Below are 27,436 nucleotides of genomic sequence, written 5' to 3'. Positions count from 1 at the left end.
CTACATTTTGCAGTAGTTTGGTGGTAGCTGAACTATATTCAAATGATGGTAGTGTTTCCAGTAGTTAATTACTGGAACTACACACTACTTTCTTTGCAAAAATAAAATATGGGAGTAGTCAATAATTTCATTTCTTTCTCGGAAGCTCACCTGCCTGATTCTCACTTGAAACATATTTTTTTGTTCTTATTTAAAAGGCCAAAATTACACATTCTGTTAAGATCTGACTCCAAAGTGATCTGTTCATGCAATTTGTAGTCTATGACATTTCAGATTTAGATATGCTAAATTATCACGAAGTAGTTTGCATGTAGCGAACATGAGTTAATTCAACTATGTGTTTCTTAAGAGTAGCTTTAGTGTAGCTTAAAACTTCTTCCAGTGTGAAGTAATTGGTAGCTTGGTAAAACTATTTTTTCAGAGTAGCTTCCCCAACACTGTTTATAGGTTTGCTATGTGGGGAAATAAGGAAATATAACAGGATATTGGACATGATTTGGCTCATGGAGATATAACATTTGAAGTCTCATTGAGATGTTTAATCATTAGCATGTATTATAATTATATAGAGGATGTTCCATAGCTCGCATGAGGGTAGCTTCACTAGAATGTTTAGAAATCTCAGTTATCAGAATACTAAGAGATGATAGGAAGATCTACTTTTGCATGATCATATGGCTTCGTTAGAATTAGGTTATGGTATAGGAGGAAATATTTGGACTTTCGAAGCACTGAAACTGGTATTGTGTCATTGTTGGGTACTAGTTTACTGCAGTTAAAATATATCCTGAACGAATAATGGTCTTATCACCCAAAGCAATGCAATTACAACTATCGTTGAGTATACATTTTATTGCGCAGGGAAATGTAATGTAAACTCATCTACCCAAAATACATGTTGTTGTCTTTACACGTATAAGGACTCAAAGGACTATAACTGTATTGTCATAGGCCGGGCCTGCACACTTTTCAAGAAGCTTACCGCCCGATACAGAACGTTGGTGTTAGTTTAATAAATACCTGTATAACACCCAAACTTACATTTTCTATGACACTTCCACTCTCAACCAGAGGAACGAGTTTGAAAAAGGACTCTAAGTGAATCATAACCATAATCATTTTTCATGCTGTAGAAATTATTGGTGTGATATCTTTATCAGGTAAATATGTATCTCAAGGGAACATTTTTCAATATTTGGTTACAAGTTAAAGGTTTTCTTTTTTTTAAACTGCCGGCTTGGCAACTCCCGGTTAACAAGAGAACACTATGTATACTTGGAATCGTGTGGTGGGTATACCTCGCTAAAAATTACATTGCAACATTTGTATAAGTCTATAAACCATCCATCGTAATCCATATAAAATGGATAACATTTATTAACACCTCACAGTGGCAAAGTTTCATGATAGAAAGCACATGCGTTAGTTGTAGTTTTACCTAATGCATTGTTATGGCACGTCTGTCTCCTCTTCTCCACACAACCACATACCTATTAGTTGTCTTGTCCCTTTAAAAACACCGGAAATTACTCGAGCCACTATTGGAGTGCAGTCCTTTCTTGTCTTTATACTTACTAGCCCTCCGCAGTTATTTCAGAGCCAGGGTCTGTAAACTACAGAAGGAGTTTTCATGCATACCCGACAGCGTGAGTGTGAAGTTCATTCTTGTCTGTCTAGACTCTGATTACGACCTTGTTTGTCTACGTTTTTTTTTACCTTGACCTTGGACTTCCGTGCAGCTGCCATTTGGATGAGCTGGCCCTCCATATCTGTAATCTCCGGACAACAGAGTACTAGTTGTCTCTCTGACGACGAATTACAGCCATCTAGTTGTTGCCTGGCTTTCCTTTTCCTGTGTAGATATCCATCTAATGTGCACAACACTTGCACAATGGTGGTACAACTGTTTCGCTGTCAGCTTTACAGTCGATTGGACCAGAGATTCAAGTGATCGGAATTAGTTGTCTGAGTCAGTGACATATTTTAGGATAGGCCTAAGCATCACAAGTAAAACTGCTTAATTTGTTGAATATTCAGTAGTCCTATCCTATTGTCAATCTCCAAAACACCGGGACAACCTTTGGCGTCCTAAACACATATTAGAAACATGTGACTTCCATCAGAACATTTACATTGTCTATGATTTTATGATTTTCCACATGTTAATTTAGACTAGTATTACCAGTTATAGACATTAATGCATTAGTCCAAAGGAAAGAAGGACAAATGAATCAGAAACGGAATCTTTATTCCAAACTATGAATAGGTCCAACCGCTTATTTTTTATTTCAGCTGACAGGGTATTATTAAAAATAGTGGAACTAACAAAACTCACTTGCGAGGTTAATTTTTCTGAAGTCTTTCTGAAGTCTACCGATTGCAAAAGGCTGGAAAAACTGAAGCTTTTTGCAAAAGTATAGCTATCAATATTTCTTCGAAGACGAAGGCATACGATAAGAACAAAATATAGACAGATCTTGCTTATTTTAGTTAAACCTGACCCAAGATTCAGCTTTTACGCGTTACCTTTGGATTACCCAAAGGTGCCAAATGTGATGCCCAATATTTTCTCTCACAAATATGATTGTTATTGTTTTAAAAAGAAAGGATAAGTCATCTTTAGAGCTGAAATAAAGTGCATTTGGAATACGTGATTATATCTCACCAAGTATATTTTGAAATTGAAGATGCAATCCTGTAGCATAATTCAAAGCTCTGAATTATTTTTTTACAAATTAGACCAAGAAGTTGAATTCATGCCAAAACAGTTTCGAAATCCTGAAACTGATTAGCCGTAGTTGACACAGTTTACTGACAAACATATAGCCTTAATGATTTACCAATGGTCGATCGTATCATTATTTGTATTCCTAAGAAATGTGCATTTGTGTCTGCATTGCCATACCAATGTTAGTCGCAAAAAAATATGATATTAAAACAAATGTAGACATGGTCAATAGTGTGTTAACCACTCCTGTGAATATGCAAGTCTGAATATGCATTTTAATCGTCATGCAGCCAAAACATTTTCCACTCTGACTCTAAAAGAGATTATTGTATGGAACATTGCATTTGTTAGTGAAACCAGCACACTGTCACGCATTGAAGCGAATGAAATATGATGCAATATGGTTACTTTAGTATAAATATAAAAATGCCTAGACCTGCATATTCATTTATTATAATAACATTTTTTTCCTCAAGCTCAGTAATTAAATGTTTCTTTACATTTAAGTAATTTAGCAGACGCTCTTGTCCAGAGCAATAATGGTTAATTGGCTTGCTCAAGGTTATATTCACATATTTTACACTTTGTCCGCTCGGGGATTCGAACTAGTAACCTTTCAGTTAACGGTCCAACGCTCTAACCACTAGAGTACCTGCGGCTACTTCAGGTTAACGTTTTCCAGTGTCGGCCAAACTTTGCAGGTTGTCTCATTTCCCCTTCTTCGTCTAAGGTTTCCAACCTCCCCTTTAAAGATGTTCGCGTATGTGACTTCAGCCAATGATAGGACCCTGTATTCCCCAGAAAGAAGCGATGAAACTTGAGCTGCTAGTTGTTTATAGGGATTTTCTCCCCCCACTCACAAGCCTGAATCTCTTCGGGCTGGTTAGCATATCACGTGTCAGAACCATAACGAACTGGACACACGGGGTCATGGTTGCGCATGCGCTCGCGTAATATCTAGTTGGAAATGAGGTGTCCGTCTTGGAGTAGTCGACTTTTAAAAAGCATCCGCAACCCCTGATATGACAACTTCACTGGTTCTGCATCCACGCTGGGCGGACACCTTGATGTACGTTTATGAAAAAAGCCCGAATGAAAATAATCCGAATAAAAACCAAACAATGGAGGGATTGAGCGGGAATTGCCCGGCGACCCATTGCAGGGACCTAATGTCGCACCCTGGGTTGGGGCGACATTCGGGCACTATAGCGACCCATCAGGGCTCTATGTACTCGGATATTTCTTCCCCAGACACCGGCCGACAGTGTCCTGCTCCCCAAACCTCCTCCAGTCCATCTCTGAGCTACGGTTATCCGTTTGGAAACCCTTATTACGGTTGTAGGTTATCTCACTCGCACAACGTGAACTTGCAGCAGAAGCCCTGCTCGTACCACCCTGCAGAGAAATATGGCGACCCCACCAGCACCGCTTTGCCCACCGAAGAGCTGTCTAGCAGGGCGAAAGAGTTCGCCTTCTACCCCAGTTTTGCTAGCTCATACCAAGCGGTTCCTGGATATCTAGATATGTCAGTGGTTCCCGGGATCAGCCACCCCGAACCCAGGCACGACGCGTTGATTCCTATGGAGGGCTACCAGCACTGGGCTCTGTCGAATGGCTGGGATGGGCAGGTGTACTGTTCCAAGGAGCAAACACAGTCCACTCATCTTTGGAAATCTTCATTTCCAGGTATGAAATTAAACATTTTTAAAATGTCATAACCCCCACCCTTGTTATTACCTATCATTAAATGCAATGGTTTCCTCATCATAACGTAGCCTTATAATTTACCATGTGGCAAACCAAAGCCATGGCTAAGCCTTTATGTCAAGTGTTGTGTGTAGAGTTATATAGAAACGACAATGTATAGCATCCATTTGATACATTCTGTAGGGACAGCGTAATATTTGTGCAAAATTTCACAGCGTAATGAAAATGACAGTCAGGCATGGTAGGCTATTTTCATCCATACAGGGGGAGTGTTGGCGCGGTTGGCTGGTTATGAGGCTGATCGCTTCAATATGCCAAAATCAATGTCACTTCCTTCAATTTAACTCAACACCATGGTTTGTGCTTTAGTTGAAATCACAGCTGAAAAATCTATCGTCATAGAAAATAGCTTACCCGGTGTGATTTTATGTATCTGGTGAAAAACACCATAAACGCGCATTGTAGAAACAAAACAATTAGTCTCAGCTTTGTTATTTACAAGTCACAACATGAATACAATAGTGCTTAAACCAGGTAGTCAGTCATGCAGCGGCATAACAACATACCTTAGCCGCTTGTATTATAAAAGCAAGCTAGGCTACTGTTTGGATTGTGCCAATAAATCTCTGCCGAATCTTTGTCAACAGCGCCCAATGTTTCGCGAGGGCGCGTTTTGCATGTGAGAATCACTGTTCCATTCGCCCATGACCAAAGCATCTAATATCTGACTCAAATACTGTGTTGCATAAGTATTTCATAAGTATTTATAATTCAATGGCTTTTGGAAAGACAAGCTTTCCTTTTGTATTGGCTACATAGCCTAGTCTGATATTTGATAAAGAAAAGCGTCCAGTATGCTGTTTACACGGTGTTTACTAGAGTGCTTAGTTAACCACAAGGTTTTATCGTCTTGGTGAAATGTGTATTTGCATTTCGGACCCGGAGGAGTTGTTGCCCTAGCTAGCTCTCCCCTCACGCCATTTTGCCTCCTTTTCCAGGAGATTCCTCAAAAACACACACGCGGACGAAGAGCGCGCGCGCAGGACGCACAACACACACACACGCACAAACAAACACAAACACAAAAAAACTATCTCTCACACACACACAAAACTCTCTCTCTCTCACACACACTCTCTCTCTCTCTCTCTCTCTCTCCCTCTCTCTCACAAACACACACACACACACCCCCCCCCCCCCCCCCCCCCCACACACACACACACACACACACACACACACACACACACACACACACACACACACGTGTAGCCTATGGGTCTGTTATAGACAACTTTTTGAGCAAGCCAGACAATCCTAACTCATAGCTATAGGTAGCTCAAGTCGCATCCCAATTCCCAACTTAAATCAAACGTCAGATGTTATGCAAAAGGTTGAGCGCGTCAACGGGTTCTTGATTAGTAAGTGCTCATCGGATCATCACAGTACAATACCAAACATCTTCAAAGATCCAGGGCATACCTGCATAATTACGCAATGATATGTCCACTGTTGAAATAGGTATTGTTGATATATTCATATATTTATTTCAAAACCATAAACATTGTGAGTATTATATGAACATCGTTAAGTATTTGGGGGTAACATTGTGTACATCAGCAAGGCTAAACATGTTTTTCTCATAAAAATCTGAAAAAATACTATACTTACATCCTCTTTTCGATGTATACAAGGAGGTATAAACGATGTATCGACCCCCAAGGCCCATTTCTGTGTCGTTCATATCTTTATTACGGATCAAGATTCTTATATTTTGAAGAAATAAAATATTTCACGAATTTGTCATGTATACTGAGTGCCTGTAACTCAAAGAAAATATGTTCTAATACCTCATACACCTCGCGTACCTAGCTAAATATATATAACAGTGTGCTTGATATATGCTTGTATTTGAACATCAAGGAGGAAAGCTTATAGATAAAAACGTATACCAATAAAAAAGTAAATACCAATTGTGCGTCCAAAAATATCGTGCGTCATGTTTAAATTTCGCCCATAGATAATTTATTAGCCTGAATCTAATGTCTATGAGTTATTTTTGACATAAAAGGCATCTCCATAACAAACATATTGATTCATGAAATACATTTGAATTAATCAGATTAGTGAATAGTGGTGGGAAATGTGTTTGCGTAATACATATCTCCTTTTCTCTCCAGACGTAGTCCCTTTGCAGCCTGAGGTCAGTAACTACCGTCGTGGACGTAAGAAGCGGGTTCCCTACACCAAGCTCCAACTGAAGGAGCTGGAGAAAGAGTACGCTGGCAGCAAATTCATCACCAAAGACAAGAGAAGACGCATCTCTGCTGGGACCAACCTCTCAGAGCGCCAAGTCACAATTTGGTTCCAGAACAGACGGGTGAAAGAGAAGAAATTTGTCAGTAAATCCAAGACTAGTAATCATATGCATACTACTTGATAGATTCCCGGCCCATTCTACACTGCAGCTGATATCCATCCCACCATCTTCCAATCCATGATTTACCTCTTAGCGACAACCAAGCCAGAAGAACACGTCGGCAGTGTATTTCAATTAAATTCCAATGGTCCACACACTCCACGCTACAAACCCTCTTTTTTCCATTTAGAGAAAGAAATGCTCTAAAAACTGTGAAGATATTGAGAAATCAGTTCAACTCTGTTTTATATGAATGTACATATATAAATATATAATATTTAAAACGATATTTGTATTTCAAAAAGACACAAGGATTGCGTGTTTTTTTCTCTCAAACCAATCTCACGAGGAATATTGACATTTCCAAGACTTTTCATCCAACAGACAGCCAGATGAAAACAAGATATTTTCCTCATGTCATCAACAGAAAGTTAACTGAAATATGGACATAAACTTGTCAGGGAGAACGATAACTTCAATTAACTCGAAATTCTACACAAAAAAACAATGAGATGTATTTTCTTCAGCCAAGAACTCACAGACTGGGTTTTTGCGGGGTCGACGGATGATACAATGGTTCTTTAAAACTGCTCCCGTTCCGGATTTCAGAAGCTATATATGTTGTCCTCCTGTCTTTTCTGTCTTTCTTGTTAATAGGGTAAAAGCAAGGCTGCTATTGTTATACATGTACAGTGCAATGCCTTCATTATTTAATGCATATTCTCTCGTATGACAGGGCTGTAAATTGGAATGTCTCAAACTCTTTATGTGTTCCTTTATCAGTGAAGGATAATGTCTGTCATGCAACTTGAATGATTGTAAGCAATTAAAGTCCGTGAATATTACACATAAATGCACATTCGTTTTCCTTTGTTTTCTGTTTATAGTGGGCTATATACAGTACAGATCATTAGGAGCTGTTCAGGTGCCTTGGAAGCAGACAGTCTTGTAACTGTCTCTCCTGCAGTAGGCTATGTGCACTGTATTGTGGTGTTTTAAACATACTGGTGACATGTTTCATAAAGACATGATGATGATTAACATCATTTCAATATTTTCACCCCGGTCAAACAAGGTTATTTGTTGAAATATCATGAATTAAATATTGTGGTTCTTTCCTGACGCCTGTAGTAAGTAATCATATCACTCAGTGGAACTTAGTTTGCAGTGCATTCTGTCTGACATCCTCGTGGCCAGTCCAACAAGCAGGACTGACATTGAACAGCCCTGGTATTGACGAACCGTTTGTATAGAAGAGGATATATGTGTATACGTGCTTTGGATAGACATGTATGAAATTGACATGTACGCCTTGGAGATCCATTGGACAAAAATGGTTCATATTCAACTGTGTATCCTTTGACGCGTTAACTTAGGATAGGTTGTATGGGTAGGCTTATGTAATAGGCCCACCTAATACAGGCCTGTATAATACGTTTATATTGCACTGTTGTTTAAGTAGAGAATTAAACTTTCCACAAAGTTTAATGTGGAGGCTTGCAATGTGAGATTACGACGTCTTTCTGATTCTTCCAATTACTTCCTTCTAACTCAACTCAATATAATAGAAATGTCTGCTTACCAGATGTACCAGGACACAGCAACAGTATTCGCTAGCCTCGTGTTCGGTATTGAACAGCAAACGAATAAACGATCAGTGATAAGCTATATTTGGTTTTTCATGCGCACCTACATTTAGATCAAAGCAATGTAGGCATACAATGTCTTAATGTCTTCTTACCTTCCTAAAGAAACACAATACCCTGAAAAAATAAAATATTCCATAACACACAAACACACACGAAAACACGCACACACAATGTTGATATTTCGACAGCTAGGCTATATTCTTTAAATCCAAGTTCATGCTAAAGTAACGTAGTTCAGTTTCACTAAATTCATAGACTTACAGCAGCTCATCCACATATGTTTTCCTTACCCTAGAAATAACGAAGCATTCCATAACAGAGGAGACCTTCTCCATGATTTACCCGAAGTTACTCGTGACTCGTGATATTGACTTGCTTTTTCAGGTTGACTACGGGCCTCCGAAATACCTTTTCGTATACTTGAGTAATAGTGCATGTGTCATATATATGTCATATGTTAGCTATAATTTCTCAAGGAATGTAAAGTAAGTATTTTGCGCCTAAAACTGGATATAAACTTGCGTTTAAATTCATTTAGCGATTTCTGCTTAAAGTTGGTTCACACGCCCGTATTCCAAGCTATAGAATTCCGTCCAAAGTCCATAACCTATTCATGCTGTAAATGTATTGAAGCAGTTATAGTATCATCGTCTCCGCCATTGTTAGGCCTATTTTATAGAACCAATATACTGTAGATATTCTTAGATTGTTTTTGTTGTTACCAGGCTTATTTCTGGTTTTAAAGGACACACCACACACACACACACACACACACACACACACACACACACACACACACACACACACACACACACACACACACACACACACACACACACACACACACACACACACACACACACACACACACACACACACACACACACAGAGAGAGAGAGAGATGGGACCACTCACCAAACATCAAGCAAATAACACTATGCCTTTTTCTCAGTTTCTTGAAACATTACGCACCATTACCCACAGGACTACTTGTGCCCATATGCTTCATTGGTCAACCAGATAATGCTTCTTTGAAATTGTAGTAAGCAAATGCGAAGCGTATAAATAGCGGTGTTTGACGTCTGGGGCACCTCTTTACCCTTGACCGTGACTATGCAGCCAGCCACTTTGACCTTGACATCAGAGCAGCGCGTGAATACTAAACAGGGGGCTGGGCGAGCTTAGCAGGGAAGGCCCACGGGTTGTTTGCAGGCAAATAATGTGTTTTTTCCCTGTCTAGACAGCTAGACTTAATGACATGCCATAAATACATAAAAAGGGGAAATGCACCGATATCCTACTGGCCTGACCATCTCTGACTGGTGACCAACTCAGAGTGAGCCTTTTCGTTAACATTTGGGTTTCTGTGTCATCGTTTGTGTTAAACAGAGCATACCTTTCTCTCAAAGTGGGTTATTCTCTTCTCTCCTCTCTCTCTCTCTCTCTCTCTCAGCCCCGTGCTACTCAAAACCAACCAATGGTTTCATGCACTCATTATGAAGTGTGCGTGTGTGTTATTGACCACAAAGGACAGGTATAACGTTGACGTCTCCAAACACCGACGCCTATCTGACTGCAGGGAGCAGCCATGACCTGTCCTGGGCTCGAGACACGGCTCACCTCACGCGCAGCTTCTGTCTGAGAATAAATGAAATATGCCGAAGTGGGACGTCGCCCACAGCATACCGATTTAAGGTAATAGCCATTTTCTTATTTTATTTATGCATATTTGGTCAAATGACAGCACATTTTAGACAACTGGTATTCCTTTTTTGTGCTAGAAAGTACAACTTTGCTTGGTTCAGCTGCTATAGGCATTGTTATTCATGTGCAATAACAATGCAATCTTTATTTAAGGATGTCAATATGCCGCCTTTCTATTCAAATATTACATACACGATTTTATTTAAAACAATATTTTGCATTGAAGGCAAACCAAATTACAAATAGCCCCCCCAACCACACCACCCACACCACCCAACACACGAACTATTTGTTGTAAACTTACTTCATACTTCTACAAATCTTGTATTTTCACTAAATACACTGAAAGTGAATGGACAATTTGAATCATGACAAATCCAGAACAATTATTCAGACGTTTACTTTATATAATCCAGGATTTCATATTAGCCTAGTTAATTTTCATACATCACGCTCAATCTACAATATCTGAGAACGTTTTAAATTGAGAATTATGAAAATTGACTAATGTCTATGATGTGACAAGCTTAGATATTGCGTGTTGAGTTAAACAATTTAGTGAAACAATAGCTAATTAAATCAGGCACCGAGGGTGTCAAAATTCTTGAATCATTCACGCAAAGGCTTAAATCGTTTGTTTTAAATGTTTATTCACTCAATATTGTCAATAATTTTCGGCATTCTAACTGATCATTTCAGGAAAGAGTGTTTTGACCAATCAAAAACACAAGACACCTTCACTCCAAATGGAATGGAATAATTTGGCCAGTGAAAATGGCATGTAGTCGTACACTTACTTCCTTTAGATTATAACAAGTAACCAAAAAGTACTTATTTGATACAAGTTTCAAAATGTAAATGAAAGCTTTGGCTAATGTGTAGGCCTAGTCTGGTTAAAATATGAAATAGGGCTATAGAGTGAATAGCTTGTGGATGCTGCCAGGCCCCGGCCCAACCAAATAGATGGCGCTGGCCCCAGCCAGCATGTTGCTGAGCAGGGTTCTAGAGAGAAAAAGCTGAATTGAGAAGGGGGCTGATAACCTCTGGTGGTGGCAAGGTGAAAATACCAGGGTGTAGAAATGAAACCTGGATTTATTTTTGAATTCATTCAGTCAGTCACATGAACGGGTTGGTTGTTTAGGGTTGGCTTAGATTGTTGACAACATATAAAATATATTTCCTCTCTAATGTTTATTGAAAACGTAAATACATTTGCACAATGAGCACTTGTTGTCTCTCAAATACATCGTTACAGATGTTGGTTATTAAGCTAGCGAATTTTAGCCATATTAGCATAGACATTAGTCAAAACACCTCAAAACAAGACATGGTATCAAGAACAATATAAAACCAGCTGAAACGAGCCAACTACGATTCCCCACATGGTAGTTATTGTAATTGTTGCTAGCTATATGGCTATCCAGAATCACAACAACAAACAGACTTCTGCCCCTGTTGACGCGCACGCATTGTTTCCGTGACATTGTCAGCTAACCCATCTGTACAACAAACGATGCTGTATCTTGCAATGATCATTATTACTATTAGGCTATTACTTTTTAACATCAATAAGCCTATATTTGAGCCTAACACTAAATCCATATTCATATTATAACATAGTATTGTTATTATTGTTGCTGTTAAATTTATACCATGTCTTGTTTTGAGGTGTTTTGACTAATGTCCATGCTAATATGGCTAAAATTCACTAGCTAGTTAACCGACAACTATAACAATGTATTTGAGAGACAAGTGCTCATTGTGCAAATGTGTTTATGTTTTCAATAAACATTGGAGACTAAATATAGTTTACATGTTGTCAACAATCTAAGCCAACCCTAAACAACGAACTCGTCCATGTGACTGACTGAATTTGTGGTTCTTATTATTGTTGTTAGTGAAGTTTTACTTTTGTTTTTGTTATCATTATACAGTACGCTATATTAATTATGCATATTGTTGTTTTGTTGTGGTGATGTTATCCATTTCTTAAATCCCAACATAACGATTATGCTCCATAGCGTTCATACATTTCTTATATCCCAACATAACGACGTCCCATAGCGATTTTGGGTTTTAGCGACTCTTTCCTCTTAGACACATGATTCATATTTTCAAGATGATTCATATGAATGGTTTATGTTGTGTTGGTAATGCTATTTGCGTCATTTTTTAGCTATAGCTACAGGCTCTTCCAACGCCACATTATGTAGATAGATGGTGGTTCGTTTGTAGCTATTTACTTAGGCCTACTGATTGCTGTTCTAACGGATTAGGAATAATAATGTTAGGCTATGCGTAAAATGCATGAGTATATGTTTTGAAAGAATTTGATAATTGCCACGCACGCACACACACACACACACACACACACACACACACACACACACACACACACACACATATATTACGTGTCACCATGCACAGGCTTACACTGGCCGAATAGTCATAGAACTTTATAATTTATTTAAAAAAAATATTCACAGGCAATTATATGATATTTCGCAATGATCTTCCAAAAACAATTGTTTTGAACAAATGTTTTGACGGTCAAGTTCAAAGGGTGTGCACCCATAGACTGGTGTTAAAATATCTAATATTGTAGCACGAGCCACTTCGTTATAGGTATGATATTAAATCCTAATTATTTATAATTTAAAGTTTAATATAACCATATTTTATAACAGAAGCCTATTTTAACAGTATACTCTAGTTCACTATTATTTTTCTAAATGGAAATTTCTTCCTATATTAAAATAGACAGAATTAAATAGGCTACACATAAAATCTTGCAGTTCTCTAAGCGTTGTTCACAATCAGGGAGGTCTTATCCTTGAGGGGAACTTTAAAAAAGATCCGAGGCCATAACCGTGGCAACCTGTCTGCACAAAATCAAAGTGGAGTAAAAAAGTCCTTTGTTTCCGCTATTGCCCTGTCTGGACAGGCCGAGAGATTCCAAGACAGAAATTCCAATCCCGAGCCTCCAGACAGCGCACGAGACAGTGACCTTGAACTGACAACCAGTATTTCCCAACTGTCGTTTTGTACAATAATATAGACCTATCAAAAATACTTACTTTCTCAGAATATCACAGAATATCAGTTGAGTGTTGCTCAATTCCCCTACGCTTCCAAAGGTATCGTCTGTATCAAATGTGAATCCAGAAATCGTTCAGTGTGAATGTGAACTAGGCTTGTTGGAGAGCTGGTCTGGATCGAAGGCGTGGTGGCATTGGGGGGTCTGGTCTGCTGTCTGCTGCGGCACAACGACGCTGTTGCCTCAATTCTCTTTGAGGTAAAGTGGAACCATTATACATAATGCAGATTCACTTTTAATATATATATCGATAATTAAAGCTCGACTTTGAAAATGGTCATGGACTTATCATTACATGGTTACAGACATTATCTCGTCTTGTAATTATTTTTTTTGCTTTGGCAACTTTTCCTAGAATGGATTACTATGTCGTAATTAAGAACATGAGAGGTTGTGAACTAACCCGATACCAAGTGATCTCCCACAGTGCTCAGACGGCTGTAGTTAGACTCATAACATATAATAACATTTATGTTGTTGTACTGCATTGCAATACTTACTAAGGGTCTGCAATGATTGGAGAAGAAATTCTGAAAGTGCTCGAGGCCAGATTAAAACTCAAAGAATTCAAAGCAGCGTTTCCAATTTCAAATGTATATTTTTCGTTCTATTTAGAGGCTGAGGCGCGCTGGTTCTCTGTGATATCTGTCACTGCTAACGATGGATCAAATAACGTGTGGGTTGCATAAAAAAATGTCTGAGTTGAAAATTGTGCAGCGACCAATGTAGCCTATGTGAAACTAATTAGGCTAGTATTCTCAGATAAGGCTTTGTACTTCTTGTATATGCAGGAATATTCAAATTGCAAGTACAAAATGCCACATGTACATCTAAAATGTTATATCACTTCTACAATTACGTTGTCAGTAGGCCTAAGTTATTTTATTTACCGATATTTTCTATTTTCTATTTTACAGAGTTATGCTGTTCTGACGTATAATATGAACATAAAGTAAATTGTCAAATTGTTTTGGACAAAGAGTTATAAATCCACGTTATAGCAGATCATCAGTATTATTATACATCAAATAGGATGGTAAGGAGTTATATTCCTTTACCATACCCTCAACACACAGTTCTATATGTTGCAATATCCTTATGACGTAAAACCGCGCGTGATATTTAATTGATATTATGGTAACGCATTCTTCATGAAAATAATGTGAATGGTTAACATGTTTTAAGATCAATAAAGCGCAATTTTGCTCATGCACTTGAGTAGAACGGACAAATTCAGAGCAATATGCATTCATTAATTTATGTAAGTCTTTATTTAGTAGGCCTTATTTATGCCTATAAGAAGTCAGCCGTAATCGTCACCAGTGCTACAGACATCTGGGAACATAGGCAATGAGCCTTAACCCATAAGTCTACACACGTGCGCATAAGAGACGTTACATAATTACATTTAAAAGGGGTATGCATTTTTGATTACAAATTTGCAGATCTGAGGCGGCAGTTAGCCTAGCGGTTGAGAGTGTTGGCACAGTAATCAACAATTTGCTGGTTCCAATTCCAGAGTAGACTGGGTGAAAAATCTATCGATGTGCCCTTGAGCAATGCACTTAAGCCTAATTGCTCCTGTAAGTCGCTCTAGATAAGAGCGTCTGCTAAATTACGTGTAATGTAGGTGTAGATAAGTTTGTTTTTGTCGGTCTTGCCCGGTGTCTAAACATTACGTAACTTCAGAAGAATTAATATGAGTGTCAGTACTAAGCTATATATTAGAAGGATTTATATCTAAGAATGCACTCTGAGTCTAAGCATTTCCAGATACCTTCAATGCAATTGATGAGAGGATCTGTGGACCAGATGGGAGGAGAAGAAAGAGAAAGAATATGGTACCATACCATCCACTGGCGTATATGTTGAACATTTTGACAGGCTTAGACCACATTGGAATGTATTTGCTAACTGTTGGCTACGTGCCTGAATGATATGCATAGGAGTCGTATTTTTTAACAAATATGGTAAAGTGATTACATTTTTTTTTGCTGAGACTAAGCATTCATTTTTGCTGTTGTACTATAGCATATAAGAAAGTATTTTTCCTCTAAAATTGTTCTCTAGTGGTGCTTTGCTATTATAACAGCTACACTGTGATGCATAATAGCGATTCCTACAGAGCATCTTCAGAATGATAATACTACAAATCAACTCATTAATGGAATATGGTTCAGCACGTCTCCACCGATTGAATCTGTTAAGTTCCCTCTGCTAACTTGTAAAGTTTATATAAAATAATTGTGAGAGGTATAGGCCTATCACCGTCCTCATAGAGTTTGGCTGCGAACGTTTATAGGGGGTATCTGTTAAAGTTGTTCATGGGTGTATGGGAGAATATTATGTGAGATATACACTCTTAAAGTAACCTTATAGAATAACGTCTGATTTTAACAGAGCCGCTAAAGTAGAGAGCAGCAATGAGCATCAGTCTTTTCTTAAAACAAGCTTGTAAAAGACGGACATCACAGCTTTATATGACATTTAATTCAAACATAATTTGCTCGAAAAAAACGATGCACCTTCTCCTTGTAGGAAAATAAATAGTTTTCATAAGAAATAGTATTTTAAAACCTTTGCCAGCTAATAAAAATATTAAACGAGACTAGGGACTGTTACATATATTTGTATAGTAGAGGAGAAAAAAGGAGAAGTAGGTTTGGAATCGACTGGGTTCCAGAGAAGAAAAACAAGATTATACATATTTAATAAAACATTTATAGTATTTTTTTTAAAGCACATTAATGTTTTGTTTTGTCTGAGGTGGACCAAGTGGGTGGTACCCTTGTGTAGCATAATTTAGTCCTTAGATCACATGACTTTAGGTTGACCAATCAGGTGCACCCCCAGGTTTAACTACGTTAAATGTCAGATTGCAATAAACTAGAAGCTGTTGGTCGGGCCCGCGGAAATGGGCGAGCATAATCTTCTTAATCCGGGGTTTGTGGGACCTTTGGTAAACATCCACACTGGAGACACTTTTTACTTTCCGAATTTCCGAGCCTCGGGGGGACAACTGGCGGGGCTACCATCTCTCCCCTACCCGAGAAGGGACAATGTTTGCTCCCTCCCGTGGAACCCATCCGAGCCCTGCAATGGATACTCTCAATCATATTTTAGCAGCCCCGTGTCTATTAACCCTTCTTTCAACCGGTCGTGTGAAATTACTCGACCGGAGGAGAGTAAATGTTATTATAGCAATGGCAGCGTGAGCAGCAGAGAGAGCTGTTCAGGTGGTGGCGGGAGCAGCCTAAAGCGAGAGGATAAAGCGAGGGACACATCATCATTCATAACATCTGATCACGGGATGCACTCTGGCATGGGCAGCAATAACATTGGTGCATTTTCTAAGTATAATTATGGGACCGAGCAACTCGCTCAAGACCCGCCATCCTGCCAATCTCTGGAATCCGATTCCAGCTCCTCGCTTCTCAACGAGGGCAGCAAAACTTCCTCCAGCGACCCTCAGACCCTTCTGTCACCAGGAAACCACACCGCCCACTCGGGCAACATAGCTGCATGCGGAGGTGGGTCCCATCCTCATTCATCCAAACACTGTTATATGATATTATAAATCCCCAAAATGCTCGTTTATTATCAAAGGAATTGTGTAGTTCAGCATAGCCAGAGGTTTGTTGTTGGCTCTAGCGATTTGTTATCATGATGCTCATGTTTTGTTTTTTGCCTGTAGGCGACTTCACTTGCGTGGCAGACAAACGCCGCTAGGGGTTTCCTTCAAATATTCCGTCATGCTTCAAGCGTTTGTGTTCAACCAGGAGACTTTAGGCTGCAGACCATTTTAGTCCACGGTCTTAGGTCTTACTGCCACTGCATGCGTCTCATTGTCAGAGACAAATAATGACGAATAAGCTTATCGATGTGAATGTATTAGTTAGGTTTATCTGTATCATTTAGCTTGTTAAAACATGTATATTACGCAAATATTAGGCAGAACAAATGAGTGCAGTGATTTGAAGAGGTGAGTCGCTGTGGATGACGGCATCAAATAGAGAGGGGTTTCGTTTTAATGACTCGTTAACATAATTCATATCTGTCGCTGTGTACTTTAAAGGGGGGGGGGGTGTTGGGGTTTTTGCAAGGAAATACTTAATTATCGCGTTAACTGTATCAGCTTTAACTGCATCAGTAAAACTTCATGTGACACAAACTATTGTAAATTAGTGGTCCCTTTGCCTTTATGTATAAACTCCGAAGAAGGAAACAGAATTTCAGCTGCAGCTTCTGAACAAACATTCCCCATGTCATCGAATAAGATTCAGACTTAGAAAGGTCTAGATAGATTAGACCACAACAAGTAAAGTGTAACACAACACATGTTTATGTGCGCAGCACAGGAAGTCACATTGAAAGGAGAATAGTCTTGGAGGTGACTGTGAGTTTAGTAGTCCTAACTGGTGTGACTTATCCATATCTTGTATGCCCCCTCCAGGTGCCCCGTGGTACCCGATGCACACCCGGACCCGAAAGAAACGCAAGCCCTACTCCAAGCTCCAACTGGCCGAACTGGAGGGCGAGTTCATACTGAATGAGTTCATCACCAGACAGCGGCGGAGGGAGCTGTCTAACCGCCTCAACCTCAGCGATCAACAGGTTAAAATCTGGTTCCAGAACCGGCGTATGAAGAAGAAGAGACTGATGATGAGGGAGCAAGCTATGGGCTTCTTTTAGATTTAGTAGAGACGTGGCACTATAAGGATAATCAATTGACAGGCAGTGTTTCTCCTGTCTGCAATTGCTATAAATGCATGCATGCACTCACCTAGCCTACTCTCGCTCCATCTCCATCAGAAGGTGCAAAATGTTCAGGAAAATATTTTAGGTGTAGGCCCTAAGGAAAACGACCAAGTGATACTGCTGCGATAACTTAGAATATCTGCAGAGTTATGCAGGATAGTACTACCATAGTGTTGTGGTAAAACACCTATAGCCTACAGACGTTAATCAACTGTGAGATTATATTATTGCGTCAAAAAGGACGGAATTAGTGCATGATGTCCATGACTGATGTCATTTTCTAAACCCTTGAAAATTAACCATTTATTTTGATAAATTACTTGAAAACTAAATTAACAAAATTAAAAGCAACATAATAAACACGAGGCCAGAGTTTGCGATATCTGCTTTCTCTAGTTCCCTGCCATGTGTTTCGGCACGTTCACGGTCACGAGCAAGGAGTCAGACTCCAAGCCGCAAATCAGAGGATCTTAAACCTCCAAGCCAACCTCTCTATGGCTGCAGCGCTTTGAAAGATTATTTACCATGAATTCGTTCATGTGCTGACAACTTTCTCAAGATATTTGATATTGCCCCCCCCCCCCCCAACAGCCTCTGAATAACTTTGAGGGGTTGGATCAGAACATATGAGGTTGTTGTTTAAACACGGGTTCGTGCTGGCTGCTGTCGAAGATCATAGTTCTCGTAGATGTGCTGACAATTATTCTTCAATTATTCTTCCACCATTGAGTTGTTGGAGATCCTTATTGCAATAACAAGCAGAGATATACGTCTTCTTCGTAAATGCACATCCCATAGATAGACTCTCAATAAGCTTTTTGTACTTGAAATAGGCCCAGGAATAACGGTTACCGCTGGAAAAGTGCACATTTAAAATGGGCATCATTGAAAGTAGAACTTGACTGAAAAATAGGCTCAGTGGAAAGAAATATCGTATTATGAACATATATGACATACAAAATCTAAACGCTGGTGTGTGAACCTGTAACATCTGGGCAGCACAATGTATTATAGTATTGAATGTATACTGATTAAACCCCAGCAGTGAAAGACACAGTGAAGCATGTTAGTGATTATGTGAAAAATAAACAAATGGATGATACATAATGATTGCTCGGTACCTTATGACTTTTAAAGTAGAAACAACTGAAAGATTGAAAGACATATCGTCGCATTTTAAAAACCTTTATGATGTATGCATATTATAATTATAATGATTATAATGCATTGGTCGGAGGTACTGACTATCATTTGTAGGCTACTGTATTTGGTATTCGTTATGTACTATATGGTGTCTCTTTTTACCTTATAACGTGTAGCAAATTGTAAAAGTATGGAAATAATATGATATTTGGGGATATCCTATCTCAATATAATAGTGTTTTATGTTAATGTTCCAATATACGTGTATATTGTATACGTGTATAACCATTATATACATATAATGGTTATATGAAATGAAGATTTCATACAGCCATGACATGGTTATAAAAAATTGTATGATATGATACTATTTACATGATATTTCAGGATAGCCTTTCTCAGTCTGATAGTGTTATGTTATTGGTCCTTATTTTTTTGTACAATATTGCGTTCCCTTATTTGCTCTTGTGAGGGTTGCTTAAAACGTTGTGTTGTATAAAAGTAAAAATGACATGAATGTATCTATGTTTGAATAAGGTTTCTAATAAACAGAATCTTTAAAAAATAAAAAAGGTTATACCACTGTCATTTTACTGTTCTTTCAAGTACTTTATTATGTGATAATGGCACAACAAATGAGTCGCATTCTAGCATTACACACGGTTATTGCGTTGGATTCTTGTTTGGAGATACACGACATATATCTAAGATCAGCTATAGCTTTATTTTGTTTCCGTTTTTCTTCTAAAACAAACATTTTGAAGATCTGTAATAAATGCTACTCGGAGTGTGGCAACACATTAACTGTAAGTTGAGTAGCTTCCTCATCTAAATATTATTAACACATCTTGCAGTTCAAAGGCCAGGTAGTCCATGTCGCTGGAATGCAATAAAACAGTGACTTGAACAGACAATAGCAGTAATAGGACTACATTCCAGTTATAATATCCTGAACCTCATAGTTGGCTGGATATTCTGATTATATTTATCCTACATGCTGTTTCAATGAACTTTTACTGTGCTCCGTAGTTGAAGTGATGTATGTGTACAAGAACCCCAGCGCTCTCATTTGGAATGGTAAAACAATAATAATGCACTGGTTATGTGGTAATGACAGGTAAACAAAAAATATGGAGTTTGCGTTGCACATATCAGCCAAATAACTCTCAAACATAATTATCATTGAAAAAAAATAATATTGGGTATTAAGGGTTTGTCACAATAAAGTGGTGGCTTGTGTTTTTTTTCTGAATTGAGATCAGTTGTTGGCATTTCAGTGAACTGTGGATGGCCAGATCCGGCGACCGACTCCTGGCACCAGTCAAGTGGTCTGAATTAGTCCCTGTATATCAAAAAATACTTACGCCTACATCATACGCTGCTGCCACTTGTGCGTTGTGCCTATACTTTACTAGCCTACCATACCGTGTTGAATATAGCTTACTAGCCTACCATACCGTGTTGAATATAGTTTACTAGCCTACCATACCGTGTTGAATATAGCTTACTAGCCTACCATACCGTGTTGAATATAGCTTACTAGCCTACCATACCGTGTTGAATATAGTTTACTAGCCTACCATACCGTGTTGAATATAGTTTACTAGCCTACCATACCGTGTTGAATATAGTTTACTAGCCTACCATACCGTGTTGAATATAGTTTACTAGCCTACCATACCGTGTTGAATATAGTTTACTAGCCTACCATACCGTGTTGAATATAGTTTACTAGCCTACCATACCGTGTTGAATATAGCTTACTAGCCTACCATACCGTGTTGAATATAGTTTACTAGCCTACCATACCGTGTTGAATATAGTTTACTAGCCTACCATACCGTGTTGAATATAGCTTACTAGCCTACCATACCGTGTTGAATATAGTTTACTAGCCTACCATACCGTGTTGAATATAGTTTACTAGCCTACCATACCGTGTTGAATATAGCTTACTAGCCTACCATACCGTGTTGAATATAGTTTACTAGCCTACCATACCGTGTTGAATATAGTTGACTAGCCTACCATACCGTGTTGAATATAGCTTACTAGCCTACCATACCGTGTTGAATATAGTTTACTAGCCTACCATACCGTGTTGAATATAGTTTACTAGTCTACCATACCGTGTTGAATATAGTTTACTAGCCTACCATACCGTGTTGAATATAGCTTACTAGCCTACCATACCGTGTTGAATATAGTTTACTAGCCTACCATACCGTGTTGAATATAGTTTACTAGCCTACCATACCGTGTTGAATATAGTTTACTAGCCTACCATACCGTGTTGAATATAGTTTACTAGCCTACCATACCGTGTTGAATATAGTTTACTAGCCTACCATACCGTGTTGAATATAGCTTACTAGCCTACCATACCGTGTTGAATATAGTTTACTAGCCTACCATACCGTGTTGAATATAGTTTACTAGCCTACCATACCGTGTTGAATATAGCTTACTAGCCTACCATACCGTGTTGAATATAGTTTACTAGCCTACCATACCGTGTTGAATATAGTTTACTAGCCTACCATACCATGTTGAATATAGTTTACTAGCCTACCATACCATGTTGAATATAGTTTACTAGCCTACCATACCGTGTTGAACATAGTTTACTAGCCTACCATACCGTGTTGAATATAGTTTACTAGCCTACCATACCGTGTTGAATATAGTTTACTAGCCTACCATACCATGTTGAATATAGTTTACTAGCCTACCATACCATGTTGAATATAGTTTACTAGCCTACCATACCGTGTTGAACATAGTTTACTAGCCTACCATACCGTGTTGAATATAGTTTACTAGCCTACCATACCGTGTTGAATATAGCTTACTAGCCTACCATACCGTGTTGAATATAGCTTACTAGCCTACCATACCGTGTTGAATATAGTTTACTAGCCTACCATACCGTGTTGAATATAGTTTACTAGCCTACCATACCATGTTGAATATAGCTTACTAGCCTACCATACCGTGTTGAATATAGTTTACTAGCCTACCATACCGTGTTGAATATAGTTTACTAGCCTACCATACCGTGTTGAATATAGTTTACTAGCCTACCGTACCGTGTTGAATATAGTTTACTAGCCTACCATACCGTGTTGAATATAGTTTACTAGCCTACCATACCGTGTTGAATATAGTTTACTAGCCTACCGTACCGTGTTGAATATAGTTTACTAGCCTACCATACCGTGTTGAATATAGTTTACTAGCCTACCATACCGTGTTGAATATAGTTTACTAGCCTACCGTACCGTGTTGAATATAGTTTACTAGCCTACCATACCGTGTTGAATATAGTTTACTAGCCTACCATACCGTGTTGAATATAGTTTACTAGCCTTCTATACAGTGTTGAACTATATCTTCCTATCCTACTATACCGTGTTGAACTATATATTTCTATCCTACTATAAACTGGCTGACTATACTGTGTTGAACGTAGTATATCTCAACAATATCTTCAAAATATACATGAGTTTATTGAGAATTTAGAAGGCTGCAAATGTTGATCCATCACCACATTGCGAACATTGAGGTGATACGTTGCCACAGTTACTATTCCGTCCTTTCAGCTTCCTTTATTTCTTCTGCAATATTATTATTGTGATTTTGCCATTTTAACTAACCCGTGTTCACAGTTTCTACAGTCAGGATATTGAGTCATCAACGGAGAGATGCATTGGACCATAATGATTTTACCATACGCTAGTTTCTAGCAGCAGCCTATGGATTTGCTTATAGATAAAGTCAACAAATGAGAAAAGAGAGAGAACGTGTTTTGGGTACTAGCCTACTATACACAACTAGCAATCATCTGAATAATAAGTATTTAGTGGTGCATCCGTTTAATAATGTTTAATCGAGAAAAATTGAAGTTCAGCTGTATTCTACCTGAGACATTGTGGAGAATGCATGGTGGAAAATGTGTGAATTTTACGCACAAGGCAAAACAATATTGTGGTCCTGATTTTAGGTTGCACATAATAATCTATAATAGTCTAACATGTTAGATTATACCGTACTTATTAATAGAAGTGAATGCATGCAAATTTGAACTGGTATTTGAAGATGAAAATATTCGGGTTACATTCTGTGTGTGTCTTCATTGAAGTTGTTTTACACAGAGATTACACAGAGAATATTCTCGCGGTTTCAATGTCGAATGCCTTTGATGTGTTAAATTAGAGAGTATATTGTACTCATACTATTTTTTTTTTAATCATAATAATATAAGTATTTTGTATGTTATGCAATATATAGCCTACATATTGTCTGGATATGGGTTATATTTCAAAAAGTATTTGCATCTTAGAAAATGAGTACATATAAGCAATCAATCACAGGTTATCATTTTCTCCCTGTGTTTTTTTCCCACTTCGAAAACACATATTCCACTTGGAACAGTTATAGTAAATTGCGTAATGCGTAAATTGCATAATGCTACTTCTAGTGTTACGTGCTTTTACGCATCAGTCATTGTATCCAGCAATGAAAAAGAGGCACACTTGACTCAAATGTAGCCTTCAAGAATATGATGGTAATGTCAGTGAAGAACCAATCTCTGAGACGATGTTCTTCTTTCTTGCGTAGAATGCAGATACGAGGTTATCTGTGGTCTGCATGCACACCGATCGCACTTTTGACTTTGAGACTGGCTAAATCTGTTTATGGTGGCTTGTCTCCCTTCGCGCCCCGTCACAGAGGTCAGTAAGCGGTACGTGCATGCCCTTCACAGATAACTTCACAGATAGCCACGTGGCCTAGCAGGCACCCCAGCACCGCCACATTCTCTCTCTCTCTCTCTCTCTCTCTCTCTCTCTCGCTCTCTCTCGCTCTCTCTCTCTCTCTCTCTCTCTCTCTCTCTCTCTCTCTCTCTCTCTCACGCTCACTCTCTCAATTCAATTTCAATTAAATATAATTTGAGGGCTTTCTTGGCATAGGAAACATATGTTTACATTGCCGAAACAAGATAAATAGATAATAAACAATAAAACATTTACTGTAAACACTACTCTTACAAAAGTTTGAAAAGAATAAAGACATTTCAAATGTCATATTATGTGCATATACATAAATATTGCTGTTGTGATTGGTGTATCACCCAATAGATATGGGAGTTTGTCAAAATTGGATTTGTTTTCGAATAATTTGTGGGTCTGTGAAATCTGAGGGAAATATGTGTATGGTCATTTTGCAGGAAATTTTGTGGGCAGTCTGCACAGAGCCTGTCTTCTCTTGAGAGCCAGGTCTGCCTTCGGCGGCCTTTCTCTCTCGCTCTATCTCTATCTCTCTCTCTCTCTCTCTCTTGCTCTCTCCTCTCTCTATCACTCTCTCATACCGTTTATGACATCGAGCATGTTAGAGAGAGAGGAAAAGTAGTGTGCAACGATATTCACTTGCGTGTGTTTGTGTGTGTGTGTGTGTGTGTGTGTGTGTGTGTGTGTGTGTGTGTGTGTGTGTGTGTGTGTGTGTGTGTGTGTGTGTGTGTGTGTGTGTGTGTGTTGAATAAAATCAGAGAGCATCGTCTAGCATTATCTTTATAATTAGCCTAATATTAATGTCATAATAATAATTATAGCATAATAATACCAATAATAATTATATAATAACAATAGTGGCATTAATATAAATACTTGTAACGAAATAAAAATGTAGAGGAGGACCTTTGTACCAGAGTGTCCCCCACTCGTTTTTACAAGCATTTATTGGATACCTTTAATTCTTATCTAAATCATGTGGTCCAGACAAACCTAACGCTGTGACGAACTAAACGTGAACTGTGTATTTGTTAGCGGATTAATTTTGTCAGCTTAAGTATCATGGTTTTGCCAATCAAAACTGGATTTTGATCTTCCAAAGCTCCTCAGCTTGTATTTGTTATTTGTTTAACACTATGCCTGCGTGCACAATCTATTTCGGGGCCTATCCAAGGTTGTGGGGAGTGTTTTCTATAGGTTCTCCTCACCCCCACTCCTTTAACTGATACGTGTGGGCGGGAACAGTGCACAAACTGAAGGTCAAGTTAGTACCTTATATGGATCCCTAGTGTACCAACACACTGACTGACTGACTGACTGACTGACCAACACACTGACCAACACACTTACTGACTAACTGACTGGCTGACTGGCTGACTGGGTGCAATAGAAATCTGTGAATTGTCTCCGACTGGGAGCAAAACAAAAACAAACGTCTCACTAGTTTCCATTTTTGTATTTTGTTTTACTTGCCGTTGGTAAAATGCATTGTGTGGGAGGGAACAGTGCTTACTTTGAGCTGAGCTGTGCAACGGGAAAATTGACTCTGATTAAGTTCTGACTGGTAAATACAGACGATGCGTTGACTTATATTTTAAACGTTGTGCTATTGAAATAGTAGGCCTATTTTAAGAAATTATCCCCCCTAAAAATGTGTATCCAGCTACGCTTCTTTAATATGCAAGCTTCAAGCTTATATCGAGTAACGCATGTGCGTTATTCAGTGCTCAGTGTCAGTTGTTTCCTAGAATAAAGCAGGACTTGGATGAGGATGTATGCTAGGCTCACTGATCAACGCAGCCGCGTTCATCATGCCTAATTGTACCGCAACATTTAGGCCTTTGAAACGTATCTTTGCCATTGTATATAATATCTCACTGCATGGGAAATTACGTGTTGACTTTTTTTTTTAGCTTTATTTAACTACACGTCAGTTAAGAACACATTCTTATTTGCAACGACGGCTCAACGGGGAACAGAGGGTTCAGTGCCTTATTCAGGGTCGGCTAGGGGATTCGAACCTGCAACCTTTCGGTTTACTGGCCCAACGCTCTAACTACTAGGCTACCTGCCGCCCCGACTTCAAAGGTGAACTAAAAAACGCAGACAGGGAAACCCACACAGCAATTAGGTAGGGATCCATCTTTATTGACACACACAATAACAGCTTTGCTAACTTATCAATTGAAACAATAGTAACAAATATCGCAGCAAATAAACAAAATAAAGTAGTAGGGCTACGTAAAATGTAATTATAGCAATAACTGAATTTGGGTAAGCAGGCTACATTTGCTACATGAAATAGTTACATTTGGATTCGTTTTAGTATAGATTAGACCTGCAGAAATGAACCTATTTACTTTTTTTGCTCTGATGTATTCCATTTCATACTAAAATGTAACTTCATATAGACACGTTTATTTGGTGAACTGTGACGCACCTGTGCAAGATATTTATCTTTACGATTTATGTAATAAGATATTCTTCTTTTCGCAATGGAAGCATACTTGTTTGTAGTTGATAATATAACCTACAAAAAAAGTCAAAATACGTATTTTTGTGTGATTTGTGTATTTAGAACATATCCAGACTCATATGCAAACAAATTGTGGTAAGGAAAGTTGTTCTTTAATGTAGGTGCAACATAATAGAGGGAGGTTTAATAACTGTTTAAAAAAAGTGAAGTTATTCAGGCCTGCAATTATTGATTATTTTTTGTGTGCCTTTTTATTCATGTTCATAAGTATGCCAAACACGAGCTGGTTTTGTTTTTAGGATGTCCACTACACTTTGCCGCCATGCAATAAAAAGGATTTGACCAGTCAATAATATTTACCATAGCCTATGATAATAAACTCCTCAGAAGAGCAGACGTTTGTTTCTACTTCAACACATCACTGGATAAATATGGATGAAGATAAACATAAAATAAATTGCCAATATGTGTGAAATAATTTGACACTTTCACAGAATTGATGACAACATTTCATTGATCATTATTGTAAAAAACTATTGTAAAACACACCAAATTATTGTCCGCAAAATAATACAAAGCTATTTAAATGTCCAAACACTGGAGTTCCTTTAACTTGAATGTATATCTTTGTGATGAGGGGACTAATCAACGGCCTATAATGGTTTGTCAACCTTTGTGCTCCTATAGTCCACAAATAGACTCTGGAGAGCCCTTTTACCGCGTTTATATCATCTGATCTTGTAACCTACTGGTTCCCAGTACAAATGCGTTCAAGCTAGGTGCATTCACTGAGACCTCAGTAAAAATAAGGGCCTTTCTTGTTGTGCTTGAAACTCTTCGCAGCTCATAGAACCACGTTTAACAGCCCGACGTACATCCAATTAAATGTATCTAGGCCATGGGGGGACAGTAACATGATTACTCACGCTCCCCACATTTAGCCCTGGTTCAGACCGCTTTAATATGAGGCG

General features: G+C 38.5%; 2 protein-coding genes across 2 annotated transcripts; both read left to right on the top strand.

The window, feature by feature from the left end:
* Nucleotides 1–1,219: 1,219 nt before the first annotated feature.
* Nucleotides 1,220–6,994, top strand: LOC110533032 (homeobox protein Hox-C13a-like). The gene is made up of 2 exons (XM_021617159.3): nucleotides 1,220–4,414; nucleotides 6,613–6,994. Exons 1-2 carry the CDS (start codon nucleotides 3,751–3,753, stop codon nucleotides 6,870–6,872), a joined length of 924 nt encoding a protein of 307 aa, XP_021472834.1. The 5' UTR covers nucleotides 1,220–3,750; the 3' UTR covers nucleotides 6,873–6,994.
* A 9,168-nt stretch (nucleotides 6,995–16,162) lies between these two features.
* On the top strand, nucleotides 16,163–19,790 carry LOC110532675 (homeobox protein Hox-C12a). Its single transcript, XM_021616766.3, has 2 exons — nucleotides 16,163–16,831; nucleotides 17,755–19,790. The coding sequence occupies exons 1-2, from the start codon at nucleotides 16,216–16,218 to the stop codon at nucleotides 17,991–17,993; spliced, it is 855 nt and encodes a 284-aa protein (XP_021472441.1). The 5' UTR covers nucleotides 16,163–16,215; the 3' UTR covers nucleotides 17,994–19,790.
* Nucleotides 19,791–27,436: the final 7,646 nt, after the last annotated feature.

The sequence above is a fragment of the Oncorhynchus mykiss genome, chromosome 9, assembly GCF_057628025.1.
Source record: "Oncorhynchus mykiss isolate SJ-2025 chromosome 9, ASM5762802v1, whole genome shotgun sequence".
NCBI classification, from domain to species: domain Eukaryota; kingdom Metazoa; phylum Chordata; class Actinopteri; order Salmoniformes; family Salmonidae; genus Oncorhynchus; species Oncorhynchus mykiss.
Note: the sequence above shows the minus strand (reverse complement) of the source record. Positions and strands in the feature narration are given on the sequence as shown.

Excerpts from the sequence above, each read along its gene's own strand:
- LOC110533032 (XM_021617159.3), top strand. The coding sequence starts at position 3,751 with ATGACAACTTCACTGGTTCTGCATCCACGCTGGGCGGACACCTTGATG. Across the intron at positions 4,415-6,612 it reads TTGGAAATCTTCATTTCCAG|ACGTAGTCCCTTTGCAGCCT; the intron begins GTATGAAATTAA and ends TTTTCTCTCCAG.
- LOC110532675 (XM_021616766.3), top strand. The coding sequence starts at position 16,216 with ATGGGCGAGCATAATCTTCTTAATCCGGGGTTTGTGGGACCTTTGGTA. Across the intron at positions 16,832-17,754 it reads CAACATAGCTGCATGCGGAG|GTGCCCCGTGGTACCCGATG; the intron begins GTGGGTCCCATC and ends TGCCCCCTCCAG.